At 41.9% G+C, this 21,963-nt stretch overlaps 1 protein-coding gene across 1 annotated transcript; it reads right to left on the bottom strand.

Annotated features, from left to right (window-relative positions):
* Positions 1 to 4,077: 4,077 nt before the first annotated feature.
* LOC129854124 (zinc finger protein 501-like) lies at positions 4,078 to 20,511 on the bottom strand. The gene is made up of 2 exons (XM_055920872.1): positions 20,223 to 20,511; positions 4,078 to 9,241 (listed from the first exon to the last, which is right to left on the bottom strand). Exons 1-2 carry the CDS (start codon positions 20,413 to 20,415, stop codon positions 8,091 to 8,093), a joined length of 1,344 nt encoding a protein of 447 aa, XP_055776847.1. The 5' UTR covers positions 20,416 to 20,511; the 3' UTR covers positions 4,078 to 8,090.
* Positions 20,512 to 21,963: the final 1,452 nt, after the last annotated feature.

The following is a 21,963-nucleotide window of genomic DNA, read 5'->3' as shown; positions in this document are numbered from 1 at the left end:
AGAGTGAGACTGATATGAGGAAATTATTGATTGATGACTGGTATATCAATATATTCTTGAGTTAATTGAGGAAACGTAATTACTAATGAATAAATTGTTACATGATTAATTTAATTGAGTAATAAATAAACATAGGAGGTAATTATTCAATGAATAGCAGTTATCACATTAATGATAGTCACGTCACAACAAGAAGAAGACTTGCTTGGGCCAAGAAACATGAGCAATGGACATTAGACCGGTGTAAATCTGTCCTTTGGTCTGATTTTTGGTTCCAACTGGCATGTCTTTGTGAGATGCAGAGTAGGTGAACGGATGATCTCCGCATGTGTGGTTCCCACTGTGAAGCATGGAGGAGGAGGTATGGGGGTGCTTTGCTGGTAACACTCATGATTTATTTAGAATTCAAGGCACACTTAACCAGCACGACTACCACAGCATTCTGTAGCGATACGCCATCCCATCTGGTGTTAGTGGGACGATCATTTGTTTTTCAACAGGACAATGACCCAACACACCTCCAGGCTGTGCACGGGCTATTTAACCAAGAAGGAGCGTGATGGAGTGCTGCATCAGATGACCTGGCCTCCATAATCACCCAACCTCAAACCAATTGAGATGGTTTGGGATGAGTTGGACCACAGGGTGAAGGAAAAGCATACAACAAGTGCTCAGCATGTGGGAACTCCTTCAAGACTGTTGGAAAAGCATTCCAGGTGAAGCTTATTGACAGAATGCCAAGAGTGTCATCAAGGCAAAGGGTGGCTACTTTGAAGAATCAACATTTTAAAAAAAATATATATATATGTTTTATTTGTTTAATACTTTGTTTTGGTTAAAACATGATTCCATGTGTGTTATTTTATAGTTTTAATGTCTTCACTATTATTCTAAAATGTAGAAAATAGTCAAAATAAAGGAAAAACCCTTGAATAAGTAGACGTGTCCAAACTTTTGACTGGTACTGTATATATATATAAAGATATATTTTTTTGGGGGGGACGACGACATAAAAGACAAAAAAACACCACTTTTTAAAAAGGCAGTAAATGAGGCGAATGAACTCTTTCACCACCAGACAAGGCTCCACTGATAGCCAGGTGTAGCAGTGGTAAAGATTCACTCCATGGTGCTGAAAAGAAAGCTCTGCTGTTGTGACAGCTTTATGTAGGCCCTAACAGTTTGTGGGCACTGTTTCTCACCATTATAGTGCATTTAATGTATTGTTTAGTGTTGTGGCTTTACTGGCATGCATCTAAACAAAAATCGGGAGTTTGTCCCCCAAGATTTACATGCTAAGATCGCCACTACAATTAATGTAATGTTTCGTGTTGTGTAGTGGCTTTCCTGGCATGCATCTAAAAAAATATATGTAGAGTTTGCCCCACTAAGATTTACATGCTAAAATCACCACTGCTGTCCCAATAATTACGGATGGACAGCAATTTGCGTGCTAAATTGAAGTGCCAGACTGATGAGCTTTTTAGTAGACATTTGACACTAACATATGTAACAGCCTAAACAGTGCCATGTGCACTCCTCGGGAGAGGCTATACAGACACAAAGGTGAACAAATCAATGACTTACGTTGCTCTGCTGAGAGAAGAAAAGGAACCGAACAATTAATAATGAGCCCTGCGACAAATATCCTTTGAGTGCAGATAGAAAAGTGGTCCCCAAAAGGTGAAGAAACTCCCCCTCTGTTCCCAAATCGACAGACAGTAAATCATAACAAAACAAAACAATGACTGTTGATAAAGACTGTGGTCAGATGCCCTGAGTGATACGCTCAGTTCACAAGGTGTCCGCAGGTCCTAAGTCTTAAAAAATGCAAGTGTTTCCGCAGCTGCTTAATTGTTGCCACCAAGGCAAAATCTGTACAAAATGTCTTTACATCAAATGACAGCCTACTTCTACCGAGGCGTATTTTCAAGGTGCTAGAGCGCTCCACATGTCGTCTACGACTCTGTGTGTGCATGTGTCACTGCAAGTCAGATGTTGACAGATGAGTGAGCACTGTCAGTAAGGTAGGCTACAAAATAGATAGCCAATTCGAAACATTGCTTGAAGTTTGGGTATTTAGCTCACTCGTTAGCTAGCTAGTCAGCTATTTAGCTATTAAATGATTTGGTCAAACAGTAAAGCACAAGATTCATAATTCCTCTAATGAAAGTGTCTGCCCTGCCCATGTGCCTGTTTCGCTTGGGCCTGCTGCAGTGATAATGAGCGAGCCACTTTTTACACCCTTTCCCACTGCGCTCCTGTAGAAAATAAACGAGTTGTCATCCTAGCTTTAAGAAAAACACATCTATCCTTAGTAATACTTGTCACAGTTGGAGAGAGTATGTTCTCACCTTTGTGCAGGTATGTATTTTTTTTATTTCTCAGAGGTCTGTTTACAACCGAGATATTGATATGGATTTGAGCATTGGCCATTGCAAGTGCATCGGCTGCCTGATTACAACGGCCTCATTGGGTATTCGGCTATGGCAGCAAAGTTCGTTTAGGACATTAGTGATTACTTTACTGTTAGATTAAAACATTGCTACTGCAAGCGAAAATTCTATTCAGAGGTAGTGATCTAGCTAATGTGTTTTGAGTTTCCACTTCTCCAACTGGTGAATTAGCACCAAATATTAGTCTATGATATTAGTCAAAAGAACATAAATAGGACAGCACTCAGGTAAATAAACTTAAAATGTTTATGGGTGCACGAACGTTCTGATATGAGCCCTTCTTCGGCGTGCAAGGCAATGACAATCAATGTCACAACAAGAATACCAGTATTCGCCCAAATCAAGAGATCACAGGAGAGGGAGTTGGGGGGGGGGGGGGGGGACATGAAAATCAATTAATAGATATACACACAATACAAATACATGATCATGCCATTACCTAAATGTTTGGCCTACTTATAACCTACTACAAAAAACCTACTACAAAGAACAAGAAAATTCCTCAGTAAGGCCTGCTGGGGCAAGAGTGCCCAAGCAGTCTATCCTTCGGAAAGGATTCAAACCCCTTGACTTTTTCAAAATTACGTTACAGCCTTATTCTAAATTGGATTAAATAAAAACAAATCCTCAGCAAATCTACACACAATACCCCATAATGACTAAGCAGAAACAGTTTTTTGGAACTGTAGAAAATATATGAAATACCTTATTTACATAAGTATTCAGACCCTTTGCTATGAGACTCTAAATTTAGCTCAGGTGCACCCTGTTTGCATTGATCATCTTTGAAATGTTTCTACAACTTGGTTGAAGTCCACCTGTGGTAAATTCAATTGATTGGACATGATTTGGAAAGGCACACACTTGTCTAGATAAAGTCCCACAGCTGACAGTGCATTTAAGAGCAAAAAAACGTAGAGCTCTGACAGGATTTTGTCTAGGCACATATCTGGGGAAGGGTACCAAAACATTTCTGCAGCATTGAAGGTCCCCAAGAACATAGTGGCCTCCATCATTCTTAAATGGAAGAAGTTCGAAACCACCAAGACTCATCCTAGAGCTGGCCCAGCCAGAGCCCGGACTTAAACCCGATCGAACATCTCTGGAGAAACTTGAAAATAGCTGTGTGTAACAGGGTTGGTTATGTTTCACTTGCCTCTAAATAAAGGTGTATTCAATTTTCAATCATTCTTGTTGGTTGGTTCAACTCTGATGACAATAAGGCGTGTTGTGACTGGCCCCGCATGCAGATATGGGGAGATTGCGAGCGTCAGGTCTCCCCAGTATGAAAATGTGATGCAAGGGGTAGGTCACGTTTTGAATACTGTTTTCTATTTTCCAATGTGTACAAGTTTGCTGTACATTACTGATTTATACATGTGTGGGTATATGGTACCTGTTAGGGATTGAGGGGCTTTCTGGGATGTGCTTTGGCATATGATTGCAGTAAATAAGTGTATTAGCTAGCATACACCGATGTAATGGTCACATAAGCCACTGCTAACACAGTTGTTTTCATGCTACAGATTTTACCATCGACAGCCATCAACATCGTTAAGCCCTGCACAACTAACGTGCTGTTTCCTATTTAACAACAGATAATAAATAATGCTCAACTGGGAACACTGGCTGGGGTGATTTATTTGAACAAAACACAACGCAAGGAGAGTACAATTTACATCTGTTACATGTGCAGCAACGACCCCCATCCAACCTGACAGAGCTTGAGAGGATATGCAGATAGGAATGGGAGAAACTCCCCAAATACAGGTGTGCCAAGCTTGTAGCGTCATATTCAAGAAGACTCGAGGCTGTAATCGCTGCCAAAGGTGCTTCAACAAGGTACAGAGTAAAGTTTATGAAAAATGTATAAAAAACGTTTGCTTCGTCATTATGGGGTATTGTGTGTAGATTGAGGGGGGGGGACTATTTTATACATTTTAGAATAAGGCTGTAATGAAACAAAATGTGGGAAAAGTCAAGGGGTCTGAATACTTTCCGAATGCACTGTACCTCTCTTTGGAGAAGTAATTTATCCCCATCTCCTCCCCTATATGGCGCATTCACCAATTCAATACCCATATAAAGTAAGGCAATTAGTTCATGATTACGGCTCTTGAAATGCCTGGCAGCAGGTGATTTCTCATCATGGTTGCGAAAGGAGCTCTTATGCTCACATATCCTTGTCTTAACTCCACATTTGGGCTTATCCACATCATAAAAGTTACAGGAACACTTAAGGAGATATACAACGTGTTTCGTGTTACTTGTTATTCTACCTCAAACCTTTACCCTCTCATCTGGTTGGGGATGGATAAGAAAGGAATGAATGATACACATAAAATGGGATGCTTTTTTCTTAGGCCAATATGAGTTTACTAAACAATCCCTCAAATTTGAGGGTCTCCTATAGCAAAACCTCAGGAGGGGATACAAACGCTTTATCAAAGCTGGGGTCACTGTGTAATATGTGCCAATGTCAATTAAACTCTTCCTTGGTCGACCTTGAAATAGGACTGTAGGTGGACACCAAAGTTGCTGAGAGAGGAGGGATTCCTTTGACGTGGTTGCAATAATGCATTCCGCTTGTCTTACTCTCTAAAGGCAATTGTCCAATAATGACTCTTTATACCCTCTTGTTTTGAATCGTTCACGGAAATATTTGGCATGTACATCGAATGATTAATCACAGTCACAAATGTGCCTAATGCAAAGGAGTTGGCTATGGTAAAAAAAAAAGTATGATAACTGTTGAAATGAAGAAAGGTATTTCAATCCCGTTCTTTTCTATACACCTCAGTGTGCAAGCAATTGCCATCTTACCAAAAAAGGAAACATGTTCTTTAATCGGATACTAACGTAATTTAATGGATGGCATTAATGAATTCATGTATGTATACAATTCCTCCAATTTAAGATCATTACCTGACCAAATGAAAAAAAAGATGTCATCGATCTCATAAACACTTTGATGAACTTATTAGAATAGGAGATTATTACCGTATAAAAAAAGTCCAACTCAATTTCCCTCGTTCGGTACAAGCCCATAAATACATTTGCATAATTGGGCACAACTGGCAATCCCATAGCAGTTCCTTGAACCTAAAGATAATGGTCTTCAAACGTTTCTTCAGGTTCAAGGAACTGCTATGGGATTGACAGTTGTGCCCAATTATGCAAATGTCTTCATGGGCTCGTACCGAACCTTTGTGCGGCAATACAAATATAAATATAAGTTTATTTACCTATTTCTGATCTTTGGATTATACACACACACACGAGGATCCAGCACTCAATTTAATTTTTTTAAGGTAGAGTGCAGCACGATGTTTGTCCTTTCTATGATATTAGAAGACGATTAGCCTACTCATTCTTTCTATTGGTGACGGCGTGAAAAAAATATTGGAATATTAGCAGGTTTGTGGCGCACGCAGATCTCAAAATTGGTATTAAATTTCATTTCAAGAAGGTCTCATAAAATCTAAAATTATACTTGATGGAACCTGCAAATACAGAGATACAATCCATGCTGCTGGAGGTCCTCAAGATGGCCACCACCATTCCATCGTTTGTTTGCGTGTCGGTAGTCACGCGCCGTCATCCATTGTGGGCACCCAGCCCACGGAACAGCAGTGGTAGACAGAGGGAGAGAGAAAAACATGGATGAGGGAGGGATCCATTCTGATTAGAAGTATTCGACCTCACCCTCACATGCTTAGGGATCGATTGCCATTTATCTGTGTGGTAGAGAGCGTTGTCGACTCTGGTCCCCCTCTGGCTCCTGGTATCTATGCTGACTGGGTGTCTTCTCCCTCCAGCAGCAGGCCTAGACTGGGGCTGAAAGCTCCTTTTCAGTTGTGTGGGAGCTCTTTAAATCAAATCAGGCCCAGTTGTGGCATGCCTGGGCCAACTCCCATCTCCAAGGAGCACAGCCAAGGGGGAGTCTGCAATTAATCAATTAGAAAACACAAGGGAAAAACAGAGCAAGCCATAGATCGTGTAAAATTAGAATGAGGTGAAAAATAAAAGCAAAATGGCGCCCACTGCTGTTCATGCTCCCAAGTGATTTTGAAGTTACAACATTTTGACCCTTAGGTCTCATCAGGCATCCATCCTATGTAACAATAAAATCATCTGGGCTAATGAGGTAGTTCCCCTATAACTCCAGCACCTGCAAAAAAAAACATGTGATGTGTGTATTTTCTTCAGCTTTCGTACGAAAATACAAAATATATTACATAAAAGGTCACTGCCAAAGAAATCATACTAAATTAGAATGAGGCACACAAAATATATTAAATAAAAAGGTCACTGCAACTCAAAACACATTAAAAAAAAGAAAAAAGGGCTGTCTCCAAATGGGGGGAAACCTAGGGAAGGCAACAGTGTTTGCATAAGCATTTACAGTATAACTGGTGGTGAAGATCTAAGTTTAATATTGTTAACAAGAAATTATGAAATAATATACTGAACAAAATATAAACGCAACATGCAACAATTTCAACAATTTTACAGTTCATATAAAGGAATGACTTAGGCCCTAATCTATGGATTTCACATGAATGGGCAACCATGGGTGGGCAGGGGCATAGGCCCACCCATTTGGATTCCAGGCCCAGCCAATCAGAATGAGTTTTTCCCCACAAAAGGGCTTTATTACAGACCGAAATACTCCTCAGTTTCAACAGCTGTCTGGGTGGCTTGTCTCAGAAGATCCCGCATGGGAAGAAGCCGGATGTGGAGGTCCTGGGCTGGCGTGGTTACACGTGGTCTGCGGTTATGAGGCCGGTTGGACTTCCTGCTAAATTCTCAAAAACGACATTGCAGGCAGCTTATAGGAGAGAAATAAATATTCAATACTGTGGCAACAAATCTGGTGGACATTCCTGCAGTCAGAATGCCAATTGCACGCTCCCTCAAAACTTGAGACATCTGCGGCATTGTGTTGTGTGACAAAACTGCACATTTTAGTGTGGCCTTTTGTTCCCAGCACAAGCTGCACATAGGTAAAGATCATCCTGTTTAATAAGCTTCTTGATATGCCACACCTATCAAGTGGAGGAACTACCTAGGCAAAGGAGAAATGCTCACTAACAGGGATGTAAACAAATTCGTGCACAACATCTGAGAGAAATAAGCTTTGTGTGTATGGAAAAATTCGGGGCTCTTTTTTCAGCTCATGAAATATGTTGCGTTTATATTTTTGTCACTGTAAATAATTTAAAATCATAATAGCTACGAGGTCAAAACTTTATTTTCGACATATACTGTTAATTTGCACCTCACAAACCTCTTTCAAGATTGATATTTTTTCACATACTGTGGTGTTGTGTTCTTCAAATGCATCAAAAATGCACAGTAAATGTTTTTTCCATTTTTTCCCCCAAGCATGTCTTTTGATTAGGGCATTGACCAGAATCATTGCACCTATACAGTTTCTGTCCTGTTTAAAACCACATGTCACAGTTCAAGGTACCCTTCTGACTGGATGTGCGTATGTTTTTCAGCTTTTGTACCCTTCTGACTGAAACATTGTTCAAATTCAATCTAAACAATATTGCTGAAACATGCAATGCACTGAGCAGTGAACAGATTTGTCCCTGTGTGTGTCTTCTTGAGTTCCCATATCTTCTTTCATGGAGAAGTACTTGCCGCAGCAGTGTGCGTCATCATGTGTTTCTTCAGGGTTACATTGAGCCTAAAGCATTCACCACAATCATGACATCGATACGGTTTCTCTCCTGTGTGAGTCCTTAAGTGCTCTGTCAGTTTTTCCTTTCGGTTAAAGCACTTCCCACAATCTTGGCATTGATGCGGTTTCTCTCCTGCATGAACTTGCATGTGGCGATTAAGATTTATAACACCTAGTCCACACACAGGGCACTTGCATGATTTCCCCCCTGTGTGACTCGCCATATGCGATCTCAGGTTTCCCTGCAGTTTGTAGCATTTGCCACATTGCTTACAGCTGTATGGTTTTGTTCCAGTGTGGGATCTCATATGGTCTGTCAGGTGCTCCTTCCGTGTGTAGCATTTCCCACATACATTGCATTGAAATGGCCTCTCTCCTGTATGGAGCTTCTTGTGACGACTTAAGTGAGATAGAAATGTAAAGCATCTGGCACAGAAAGGGCACTTGTATGGTTTCTCCCCTGTGTGTATCCTCAGATGATCTATTAGCCTTGTGTTTAGAGCGAAGCATTTGCCACAATAATGGCAGCAGTACGGTTTCTCCCGTGTGTGTGTTAACATATGCACGTGCAGGCAATACTTGCGGTTGAAGCATTTACCACAGTCTTTGCACTCAAATGGTTTCTCACCGGTGTGAGTTCTCTTGTGTGTTTTCAAATGACACGGTCTGTCATAGGTTGCTGTGCATTCAGTACAACTGTAGGACCTCTTCCCCGTGTGATCCCTCAGTGGCTCTATCAGCTCACTGGTTGTCTTGACCTCAGCGCAGATGTAAGAGCTTTGTCCTTTCTTTAACCGTGTTCTCTTGATTTTTAGAGGCTTTAACTGTGTGAGGGGAGCATAACTGGTTGATTCGGATATTCCGTCATCCTCTCCATCAGGTTTTGTTTGGATCTGTTCTGCTACAATTGTGGATAGGGAGTCCCTCTTGCTGTTCTTCCCAGTTTGGTAAAGGTGTGAGCCCTGGTCACTGTCACTTTCCACACAGGGAATGAAGAACTCTGTGTCCTCTTGATCACTCCAAACCTGCTCCGAGTGCTGCTGGTCAGAGGGAACCTCGTCTTCAGAGACGGTGAGAGTGAGCTGCAGGGGGTCTGGAAAGAAAGATAGGAAATAACTTTCAAGACAAATCGACACATTTCAATAAATAATCTACCTCTGTGACTTGACTCTTAACATGATTTATTCGCTAATGTTAGCATCACCCACATAGCGTAGGTGATTTTACTAATACTAATACAATACTAATACTACAATACTAATACAAATACAAATACTAATACAAAATAGAACCTGGTTGTTTTCACCCACACTAAAAACAGTTTATTTTTTAAACATATGAAAAATATATATTTTTATAATTATTTCAGCAGCTTAGGGAAAGAAAAAAAATGCATGAGCCCAAAAATCTATAGTTGATGAGAGTATTGAGATAGAGTGAAGGAGGCGTGTGTTGTTGCAGAGACCCGCGCTTGTCAAAAATAAGAGCCGGCATAAATCCTCCCATCACGACGATATGACGGTTGGTTAGGGTGAGCTCCGTTCTGTAAACCGCTGACTGATGATGTAGGAGCCAAAGAGTTTATTCAATCATTTTATGTTTCAAATTCATAACAAATTTTTGTTGAATGTGTAATTGCCACTAAACAGTTAAAAGGCCTATAGGCTCCATGGCCAATTGGGAGTGACAGGAATGGCAGCCACACAGTCGTTTGACCGTGCGTCCATGCAACCATGCCATCAAATCATATTGTATTTATCACATCCTTCGTAGACAACAGGTGTAGACTACCAATGCTTACGGATCCATTTCCAACAATGCAGAGTTAAAGATTAGATTAAAAAGAGATATATATTCACTGCTCAAAAAAATAAAGGGAACACTTAAACAACACAATGTAACTCCAAGTCAATCACACTTTTGTGAAATCAAACTGTCCACTTACGAAGCAACACTGATTGAAAATAAATTTCACATGCTGTTGTGCAAATGGAATAGACAACAGGTGGAAATTATAGGCAATTAGCAAGACACCCCCAATAAAGGAGTTGTTCTGCAGGTGGTGACCACAGACCACTTCTCAGTTCCTATGCTTCCTGGCTGATGTTTTGGTCACTTTTGAATGCTGGTGGTGCTTTCACTCTAGTGGTAGCATGAGACGGAGTCTACAACCCAAGTGGCTCAGGTAGTGTAGCTCATCCAGGATGGCACATCAATGTGAGCTGTGGCAAAAAGGTTTGCTGTGTCTGTCAGCGTAGTGTCCAGAGCATGGAGGCGCTACCAGGAGACAGGCCAGTACATCAGGAGACGTGGAGGAGGCCGTAGGAGGGCAACAACCCAGCAGCAGGACCGCTACCTCCGCCTTTGTGCAAGGAGGAGCAGGAGGAGCACTGCCAGAGCCCTGCAAAATTACCTCCAGCAGGCCACAAATGTGCATGTGCCTGCTCAAACGGTCAGAAACAGACTCCATGAGGGTGGTATGAGGGTCCGACGTCCACAGGTTTGGGTTGTGCTTACAGCCCAACACCGTGCAGGATGTTTGGCATTTGCCAGAGAACACCAAGATTGGCAAATTCGCCACTGGCGCCCTGTGCTCTTCACAGATGAAAGCAGGTTCACACTGAGCACATGTGACAGACGTGACAAAGTCTGGAGACGCCGTGGAGAACGTTCTGCTGCCTGCAACATCCTCCAGCATGACCGGTTTGGCGGTGGGTCAGTCATGGTGTGGGGTGGCATTTCTTTGTGCTCGCCAGAGGTAGCCTGACTGCCATTAGGTACCGAGATGAGATGAGATCCTCAGACCCCTTGTGAGACCATATGCTGGTGCGGTTGGCCCTAGGTTCCTCCTAATGCAAGACAATGCTAGACCTCATGTGGCTGGAGTGTGTCAGCAGTTCCTGCAAGAGGAAGGCATTGATGCTATGGACTGGCCCGCCCGTTCCCCAGTCCTGAATCCAATTGAGCACATCTGGGACATCATGTCTCGCTCCATCCACCAACAGACTGTCCAGGAGTTGGCGGATGCTTTAGTCCAGGTCTGGGAGGAGATCCCTCAGGAGACCATCCGCCACCTCATCAGGAGCATGCCCAGGCGTTGTAGGGAGGTCATACAGGCACGTGGAGGCCACACACAGTACTGAGCCTCATTTTGACTTGTTTTAAGGACATTACATCAAAGTTGGATCAGCCTGTAGTGTGGTTTTCCACTTTAATTTTGAGTGTGACTCCAAATCCAGACCTCCATGGGTTGATAAATTTGATTTCCATTGATCATTTTTGTGTGATTTTGTTGTCAGCACATTCAACTATGTAAAGAAAAAAGTATTTAATAAGAGTATTTTATTCATTCAGATCTAGGATGTGTTATTTTAGTGTTCCCTTAATTTTTTTGAGCAGTGTACATTTCAACACAGTTGAAGTCGGAGGTTTACATACACTTGCACTCTGAATCGGGGGAGGGTTGGGCAAAAATGTATGACTTGTTTTCAGGTTTCAATCGTCAATAGTTTAAATGATTTAAATGATAGTAATAAATAAAAAGACATCAATTAATTCCAAATGGATATCTAAAACACAATCCAGACTCTGAAATCAAACATGTTTGGGTCAGTATCAATGCGTGACATCACGTCCGTAACACAGCCTGCACCCGCATTGTGTAAGACCGATTCAAATGTAAAAACTTTCCCGGCTTTCAATAGCTCGTACACAAAGCGTGCCATGACAATGAGAACGATATATTCTGAATCAAGGGAGGATGGACAAACCCAATGCGTGAAGTGATGTCACGTCCGTAAGACAGCCTGCACATGCGTTGTGTAAGAGCTAGTTGAAGATTGAAATCCCAAATTGTTTAAAGGTGTGGTTTGTTCTCCATCAACTCTGTTTCAGAATACACCATCTTCATAGTCATGACATACTTGGTTCAATAGCTATTGACGAGAGCACCGAATATCCAATATAAAACAACTTTTTACCTCAGTCCCTTACACTCCTTAAGAGTACATTCTTGGGCTAACTTCCACCAGGGTTGCCATGTTCATAGTTTTGCACCCAGTAGCCTATTACTTTATATGCTACCATTTGATTCAATACATATGTTGAAATCAATTTATTGGTCACATACACATGGTTGGCAGATGTTAATGCGAGTGTAGCGAAATGCTTGTGCTTCTAGTTCCGACTATATGCAGTAATAACTAACAAGTAATCTAACAAATTCACAACTACCTTATACACACAAATGTAAAGGGATAAATAGAATATGTACACGTGAAGTTGGAAGTTTACATACACTTAGGTTTAGTCATTAAAACTTGTTTTTCAACCACTCCACAAATTTTTTGTTAACAAACTATAGTTTTGGCAAGTCGGTTAGGACATCTACTTTGTGCATGACACAAATAATTTATCCAACAATTGTTTACAGACAGATTATTTCACTTATAATTCACTGTATCACAATTCCAGTGGGTCAGAAGTTTACATACACTAAGTTGACTGTGCCTTTAAACAGCTTGAAAATTCCAGAAAATGATGTCATGGCTTTAGAAGCTTCTGATAGGCTAATTGACATCATTTGAGTCCATTGGAGGTGTACCTGTGGATGTACTTCAAGGCTTACCTTCAAAGTCAGTGCCTGTTCACTTGACATCATGGGAAAATCAAAAGAAATCAGCCAAGACCTCAGAAAACAATTGTATACCTCCACAAGTCTGGTTCATCCTTGGGAGCAATTTCCAAACGCCTGAAGGTACCACGTTCATCTGTACAAACAATAGTACACAAGTATAAACACCATGGGACCACGCAGTCGTCATACCGCTCAGGAAGGAGACGTGTTCTGTCTCCTAGAGGTGAACGTACTTTGGTGTGAAAAGTGAAAATCAATCCCAGAACAACAGCAAAGGACCTTGTGAAGATGCTGGAGGAAACAGGTACAAAAGTATCTATATCCACAATAAAACAAGTCCTATATCGACATTACCTGAAAGGCCGCTCAGCAAGGAAGAAGCCACTGCTCCAAAACGCCATTAAAAAAGCCAGACTATAGTTTGCAACTGTACATGGGGACAAAGATCATACTTTTTGGAGAAATGTCCTCTGGTCTGATGAAACAAAAATAGAACTGTTTGGCCATAATGACCATCATTACGTTTGGAGGAAAAAGGGGGAGGCTTGCAAACCGAAGAACACCATCCCAACCATGAAGCACGGGGGTGGCAGTATCATGTTGTGGGGGTTCTTTGCTGCAGGAGGGACTGGTGCCCTTCACAAAATAGATGGCATCATGAGGTAGGAAAACTATGTGGACAGAAAATGATGTGGACGTATTGAAGCAACATCTCAAGACATCAGTCAGGAAGTTAAAGCTTGGTCTCAAATGGGTCTTCCAAATGGACAATGACCCCAAGCATACTTCCAAAGTTGTGGCAAAATGGCTTAAGGACAACAAAGTATTGGAATTGCCATCACAAAGCCCTGACCTCAATCCTATAGAAAATGTATGGGCAGAACTGAAAAAGTGTGTGCGAGCAAGGAGGCCTACAAACCTGACTCAGTTACACCAGCTCTGTCAGGAGAAACGGGCCAAAATTCACCCAACTTATTGTGGGAAGCTTGTGGAAGGCTACCCGAAACGTTTGGCCCAAGTTAAACAATGTAAAGCCAATGCTACCAAATACTAATTGAGTGTATGTAAACTTCTGACCCACTGGGAATGTGATGAAAGAAATAAAAGCTGAAATAAATCACTCTCTCTACTATTATTCTGACATTTCACATTCTTAAAATAAAGTGGTGAAACTAATCGACCTAAGACGGGAAATTTTAACTAGAATTAAATGTCAGGAATTGTGAAAAACTGAGTTTAAATGTATTTGACTAAGGTGTATGTAAACTTCCGACTTCAACTGTACATATAAATGTATGGATGAGCGATGGCGTGCGGCATAGGCAAGATGCAGTAGATGGTATAGAATACAGTATATACAGTCGTGGCCAAAAGTTTTGAGAATGACACAAATTAATTTCCACAAAGTTTGCTGCTTCAGTGTCTTTAGATATTTTTGTCAGATGTTACTATGGAATACTGAAGTATAATTACAAGCATTTCATAAGTGTCAAAGGCTGTTACTGACAATTACATGAAGTTGATGCAAAGAGTCAATATTTGCAGTGTTGACCCTTTTCAAGACCTCTGCAATCCCCTCTGGCATGCTGTCAATTAACTTCTGGGCCACATCCTGACTGATGGCAGCCATTCTTGCATTATCAATGCTTAGAGTTTGTTAGAATTTGTGGGTTTTTGTTTTGTTTGAGAATTGACCACAATTGACCACACCTCAATTATATAAAGGTCTGGGGAGTTTCCTGGCCATGGACCCAAAATAATTGATGTTTTGTTCCCGAGCCACTTAGTTATCACTTTTGCCTTATGGCAAGGTGCTCCATCATGCTGGAAAAGGCATTGTTCGTCACCAAACTGTTCCTGGATGGTTGGGAGAAGTTGCTCTCGGAGGATGTGTTGGTACCATTCTTTATTCATGGCTGTGTTCTTAGGCAAAATTGTGAGTGAGCCCACTCCCTTGCCTGAGAAGCAACCCCACACATGAATGGTCTCAGGATGCTTTACTGTTGGCATGACACAGGACTGATGGTAGCGCTCACCTTGTCTTCTCCGGACAAGCTTTTTTCCAGATGCCCCAAACAATCGGAAAGGGAATTCATCAGAGAAAATGACTTTACCCCAGTCCTCAGCAGTCCAATCCCTGTACCTTTTGCAGAATATCAGTATGTCTCTGATGTTTTTCCTGGAGAGAAGTGGCTTCTTTGCTGCCCTTCTTGACACCAGGCCATCCTCCAAAAGTCTTGGCCTCGCTGTGCGTGCAGATGCACTCACACCAGCCTGCTGCCATTCCTGAGCAAGCTCTGTACTGGTGGTGCCCGATCCCGCAGCTGAATCAACTTTAGGAGACGGTGCTGGCGCTTGCTGGACTTTCTTGGACGCCCTGAAGCCTTCTTCACAACAATTGAACCGCTCTCCTTGAAGTTGTTGATGATCCGATAAATGGTTGATTTAGGTGCAATCTTACTGGCAGCAATATCCTTGCCTGTGAAGCCCTTTTTGTGCAAAGCAATGATGACGGCACATGTTTCCTTGCAGGTAACCATGATTGACAGAGGAAGAACAATGATTCCAAGCACCACCCTCCTTTTGAAGCATCCAGTCTGTTATTCGAACTCAATCAGCATGACAGAGTGATCTCCAGCCTTGTCCTCGTCAACACTCACACCTGTGTTAACGAGAGAATCACTGACATGATGTCAGCTGGTCCTTTTGTGGCAGGGCTGAAATGCAGTGGACATGTTTTTGGGGGATTCAGTTCATTTGCATGGCAGAGAGGCACTTTGCAATTCATCTGATCACTCTTCATAACATTCTGGAGTATATGCAAATTACCATCATACAAACTGAGGCAGCAGACTTTGTGAAAATTCATATTTTGTGTCATTCTCAAAACTTTTGGCCACAACTGTACATAGGAGATGAGTAATGTAGGATATGTAAACATTATTAAAGTGCCATTATTTAATAAAGGTATCACTAGTAACTTTAAGTCCATTCATTTAAGTGGCCAGAGATTTGAGTCTGTATGTTGGCAGCAGCCTCTCTATGTTAGTGATGGCTGTTAAACAGTCTGATGGCCTTGAGACAGAAGCTGTTTTTCAGTCTCTCGTTCCCAGCTTTGATGCACCTGTACTGACCTCGCCTTCTGGATGATAGCGGGGTGAACAGGCAGTGGCCCGGGTGGATGTCGTCCTTGATATTTTTGGCCTTCCTGTGACATCGGGTGCTGTAAGTGTCCTGGAGGGCAGGTAGTTTGCCCCCGGTGATGCATTGTGCAGACTGCACTACCCTCTGGAGAGCCTTGTGGTTCAGGGCAGTGCAATTGCTGTACCAGCCGGTGATACAGCCCGACAGGATGCTCTCGATTGTGCATCTGTAAAAGTTTGTGAGTGTTTTAGATTTCATCTACCTGAGGTTGAAGAGGCGCTGTTGCGCCTTCTTCACCACGCTGTCTGTGTGGGTGGACTATTTCAGTTTGTCCGTGATGTGTACGCCGAGGAAATTTAAACTTTCCACCTTCACTACTGTCCCATCGATGTGGATAGGGGGTGCTCCCTCTGCTGTTTCCTGTAGTCCACGATCATCTCCTTTGTTTTGGTGACGTTGAGTGAGAGGTTATTTTCCTGACACCACACTCCGTGGGCTCTCACCTTCTCCCTGTAGGCAGTCTCGTCGTTGTTGGTAATCAGGCCTACCACTGTAGTGTAGTCTACAAATTTGATAATTGAGTTGGAAGCGTGCATTGCCACGCAGTCGTGGGTGAACAGGGAGTACAGGAGATGGCTGAGAACGCACCCGTTGTGGGGCCCCAGTGTTGAGGATCAGCGGGGTGGAGATGTTGTTTCCTACCTTCACCACCTGGGGGAGGCCCGTCAAACTCCAGGACCCAGTTGCATAGGGCGGGGTCGAGACCCAGGGTCTCGAGCTTAATGATGAGCTTGGAGGGTACTATGGTGTTAAATGCTGAGCTGTAGTCAATGAACAGCATTCTTGCATAGGTATTCCTCTTGTCCATATGGGATAGGGCAGTGTGCAGTGTGATGGCGATTGCATTGTCAGTGGACCTATTGGGACGGTAAGCAAATTGGAGTGTTCTAGGGTATCAGGTAGGGTGGTGGTGATATGATCCTTGACTAGTCTCTCAAAGCACTTCATGATGACAGAAGTGAGTGCAATGGGGCGATAGTAATTTAGTTCAGTTACCTTAGCTTTCTTGGGAACAGGAACAATGGTGGCCATCTTGAAGCATGTGGGGACAACAGACTGGGATAGGGATTGGTTGAATATGTCCGTAAACACACCAGCCAGCTGGTCTGCGCATGCTCTAAGGGCGCGGCTAGGGATGCCGTCTGGGCCGGCAGCCTTGCAAGGGTTAACACGTTTAAATGTTTTACTCACGTTGGCCACAGGGAAGGAGAGCCCACAGGCTTTGGTAGCAGGCCGCGTCAGTGGCACTGTATTGTCCTCAAAGCAAGCAAAGAAGTTGTTTAATTTATCTGGAAGCAAGACGTCAATGTCCGCGACGGGGCTGATTTTCTTTTTGTAATCCGTGATTGACTGTAGACCCTGCCACATACGTCTCATGCTTGAGCCGTTTAATTGCTACTGTACTTTGTCTCTATACTGATGCTTGTTTGATTGCCTTGCGGAGGGAATAGCTGCACTGTTTGTATTCGGTCATGTTTCCGGTCGCCTTGCCATGACTATAGGCCGTGGTTCGCGCTTTCAGTTTTGCGCGAATGCTGCCATTAATCCAAGGTTTCTGGTTAGGGAAGGTTTTAATAGTCACAGCGGGTACGACATCTCCGATGCACTTGCTAATAAACTCGCTCAATCTTGAAGCGTGGAATACGATTGGTCAGACCAGCGTTGTATTGATCTGATCATGGGCGTTTCCTGTTTAAGTTTCTGTCTATAGGCTCGGAGCAACAAAATGGATTCATGGTCAGATTTTACAAAGTCAATTGCAGCAGGATGGCTTTGGTATGCATCGCGGAAGTTTCAGTAGCAATGATCAAGAATTCTGCCAGCTCGTGTCGCACATTCGACATGCTGAATTTAGGGAGTATTGATCTTAAGTTAGCTTTGTTAAAATCCCCAGCTACAATAAATGCAGCCTCAGGATGTATGGTTTCCATTTACATAGAGTCCAGTGAAGTTCCTTCAGGGCCCACAAGGTATCTGCTTGGGGGGGATATACACGGCTGTGACTATAATTGAAGAGAATTCTCTTGGAAGATAATGCAGTCCGCATTTGATTGTAAGGAATTCTAGGTCCGGTGAACAAAAAATGACTTGAGTTCCTGTATGTTGTTGTGATTACACCATGAGTCGTTAATCATAAGACATACACCCCCGCCCTTCTTCTTACCAGAGAGATGTTTGTTTCTGTCGGCGCGATGTGTGAAGAAACCAGGTGGCTGTACCGACTCTGACAACGTAATCCCGAGTGAGCCATGTTTCCGTGAAACAGAGAACGTTCCAATCTCTGATGTCTCTCTGGAAGGCAACTCGTGTCCTAATTTCGTCCACCTTGTTATCTAGAGCATTGGCGAGTAATATGCTAGGAAGCGGTGGATGGTGTGTTCGCCTTCTGAGTCTGACCAGTAGGCCGCTCCATCTGCCTCTTCTGCGGTGACCACGCTGTTTTGGGTCGGCCTCTGGGATAAGATCGCATGTCTAGGGTGGAGATCCGAGCAAAGGATCCGCCTCGGGAAAGATGTATTCCTGGTCGTAATGATGGTAAGTTGACATCGCTTTTATATCCAATAGTTCTTCCTGGCTGTTTTGTAATAACACTTGATATTTTCTGGGATAAGAATGTAAGAAATAGTACATAAAATAACTAATAACTGCATAGTTTTGTAAGGACCTGAAGTGAGGCGACCATCTCTGTTGGCGCCATCATCTCTAAAAATTACTGGAATCATTGCATATCAATTTGTGCCACTTGTGTAGCCTACCTGGAGCTGGCAAAAAATGGATTTAATATATAGCCGATAACTTCAGTGTATTGTTGTAGTAGCCTTGTGTTATTATGCAATTATTAATGGAAATGTTTAGTTAATTAAGTTTAATTGGAATTAAATCAAAGCTCTATTGCAATTGCCGATGAGTTGTTAGAACGCATTAGATTAGATTAGGCTAGAGGTAAAAAATAAACACTGGCGGTTGTTGACAAGCATATTCAGTTCATACACATATTATGAATATTTAATTTAGTGATTGAAATTACAACCCCATCCTCAGTATCCTATTTCAGCAGGCTAGTGGGCAACAGAAGCACTTCTTACCTCGAAATCGCCAAACTATTCATGTTGAATAAATTAGTCTGTTAATTTGAACGAATCAAGCTGCTAAATTGTTCAGTTTATTTACATCTTGCCTACATTTTTTCCTAGGCTACTGTAGACTATCTGAAATTAGATGTAGGCCTTTCAGTGACTTTAGGCTACCTGCATCTAGCTAAGAAACCATAGAAAAGTTGAATTACAATCATAAACAGACTAAGATTTTAGTCTGTAGCCTATGCCTATTGAAATGACAAGTGTATCTCGCAAATGGTCCATTAATAACTGTTTGTAGTATTAACATCTGGCACATAATGGCACAATTGCCAGAAACGGCACAATTGCCAGAAAATAGCCTAACATTTGTCCAAGTGTTTCTTGCTCAGAAATTGAGATCCTCTGTCCAACTTTCATCACTCAAACTCTCCTATCGGATTTATCTATAGTTATGCACATGCCAAAAGGGATTCAAGCCCTGCATGCTGATTGGCTGAAAGCCGTGGTATATCAGACCATATACCTTAGGTATGACAAAAAATAACTTTTATGTTGGTAACCAGTTTATAATAGCAATAAGGCACACTGCGGGTTTGTGGTATATGGCCAATATACCACTGCTAACGGCTGTATCCACTAAATAAGTCTTAGCGGTGGTATATTGGCCATATACATACCCCCTTGTGCCTTATTGCTTAATCATAGCAGTCAAACAAGTTAAATCGACATCCATTGATGTAAAATTATCTGGCGAGTTTAATAAGGGCAAATTATCTTTTCTATTGCAACATATTCAAATTAGTTTATTACATCATGTCATAGTCTGCAATAATAATTATTTTGATGAAAACCAAATTTTGCCTCTAACGTAGTTCCAAGTTACGTCGGTATTCCTTCTTAATTGGCTCGATAACATTATGAGGAAATTATTTATTGTATAAATGTGGCAACTCTGTGTGGGAAAAAAGGGGCTAGTTTTCAGGCCTTTTGGGCAAGTTAAGTAGTCATTGGGCAATGTTTTTTAGCTGGATCTGGCCACCCTGACTTCAAACTCTCTCCATTGTGCCTAAATGACTAAGAAGGAATGCTCTGGACAAGAGCGTCTGTTAAGTGACGCATTTAAAAATGTAATGTAAACATATAAACTTGCCTACCTGCTTTATGTAATTTCAGATCGGGATTAAAAACCGAATCCAGCAGCCTCTGCAGGCGTTGATTCTCCTCCTTTGAACGTGACATCTCCTCCTGGTACTCTGCAAACGCATTTTCCACTACCACGGATATCTCTACAGCCACTGTTGTTAATCGATCGGAGAGAAACGCTTGCAACAACTGTAATTTTGACATTTTGGTAGAAATGTCCGTCTACTTGTTCTATTTTTGTTATTCGGTTAATACGACGCTTCAACAACGTCTAGTCAGCAACACTTAAATAAGTATTTCCGGGTCACGGAATATCGAACATTTTCTAAATATAAGTCCCGCACGTCATAGTAGAAAAGTATCAATAACCTGCATTGATTCATGATATATGAAACATTATTCTGTAAACATTAACAATGATTCATATTTGTTTATATTTAAATGACATTTGCGTTAAATGTGGGAGCATGTTCCAAGTTCAAATAAATGCCCACTGTATATGGAATACATATTGGCTTAAAGAGCAAAAACTATTCTGGATGGCACAGTAAAAGTATTGTAGGGAATACTCAGTAGGGTCTGTAGAATGCATATATGGTGCCATTTCATGGGGCTCTGAATAACAAAGTAAGAGATAAGAATAACAGATTATTAATTTGATTTGAACTGAAGACAGCTGCAGTAAAGGCCAGGCTGAGCATCACCAGGGAAGAAACCCAGCATCTGGCGATGTCTATGGATTACAGACTTATTGCAGTCATTGACTGCAAAGGATTTGCAACCAAGTATTAAAACTCACAATTTAATTTATGATTAGGTTAGTTTGTTCAATTACTGTTGAGCCCCTAAAATTGGGGGGCTATGTATAAAAATGGTTGTTATTCCTACACGGTTCATACAATACATTTGACAAAACCCTTAAATGAAAGATGAAAGTCTACACTTAAAGCACAGCTTGATTGTTGACTTTCAAATCCATTGTGGTGGCTTACAGAGCCAAAATGATGCAAATTGTGTCCAAATACTCATGGACCTGACTGTATATCACGGTCCCAAGGCACATGAATGAACAGGTTATAGAGCAAACAACAAAATTATCACAACACATAGGCTGTAATGGAGGGGGGGGGGGGGGGCTTGACTTACCCAGTGATTTTACCCACGCAACGCTACGACCAATAGGAACTCTCATTTGCAACTGTTGGACAAATGATTTGCAAATGATTACACCCTAGATCAGCTAGATGCAGGCATGAGTGTGCAAGGCGGTATTGAATGTGTCACTGTCTGTCACCTTGATTACTCAAAAATCTCTCGGCCTACGTACCTACGTTGTAAACCTTCATTCATGGGCTAGGTTGTAGCAACCTCATGACGGGTACATGGAAAATGTAGTAGCCTAAACCTATCGATGTTACACTGAGCTGGGCAAATGAATGACAGTCATCCAATATGCTGTAATAGAAATAAGCCCAAACTCATTAAAAAAAGTATCATCCTCCCTCATTTTAAACGGCACCGACCGCCACTAAAGGGATTTGCATTGTGGCCAATGTAATGGGCGTAGTAAAAAGCCAGCAACACTCTGTATTATTCAAAGCCCCATGAAATGAAAACATATATAGATTCTACAAACCCTACTGAGTACTCCCCGTTTTTCCCGTACAGTGCTATATTTGTGCCATATAGTGTCCAAGCACCTCATTTTAGGACGTTTGACCACAGTAAAAGTCCAGCAACACTTCCTATGAC

The sequence above is a fragment of the Salvelinus fontinalis genome, chromosome 4, assembly GCF_029448725.1.
Source record: "Salvelinus fontinalis isolate EN_2023a chromosome 4, ASM2944872v1, whole genome shotgun sequence".
Lineage (NCBI taxonomy): Eukaryota > Metazoa > Chordata > Actinopteri > Salmoniformes > Salmonidae > Salvelinus > Salvelinus fontinalis.
This window is presented reverse-complemented; position numbering and strand designations above follow the sequence as displayed.

Bases quoted from the DNA above. Each gene is read 5' to 3' on its own strand.
- LOC129854124 (XM_055920872.1), bottom strand. From the start codon at position 20,415: ATGTCAAAATTACAGTTGTTGCAAGCGTTTCTCTCCGATCGATTAACA. The intron at 9,242-20,222 runs GTAGGCAAGTTT...CTTTCTTTCCAG, and splicing joins TCTGAAATTACATAAAGCAG to ACCCCCTGCAGCTCACTCTC.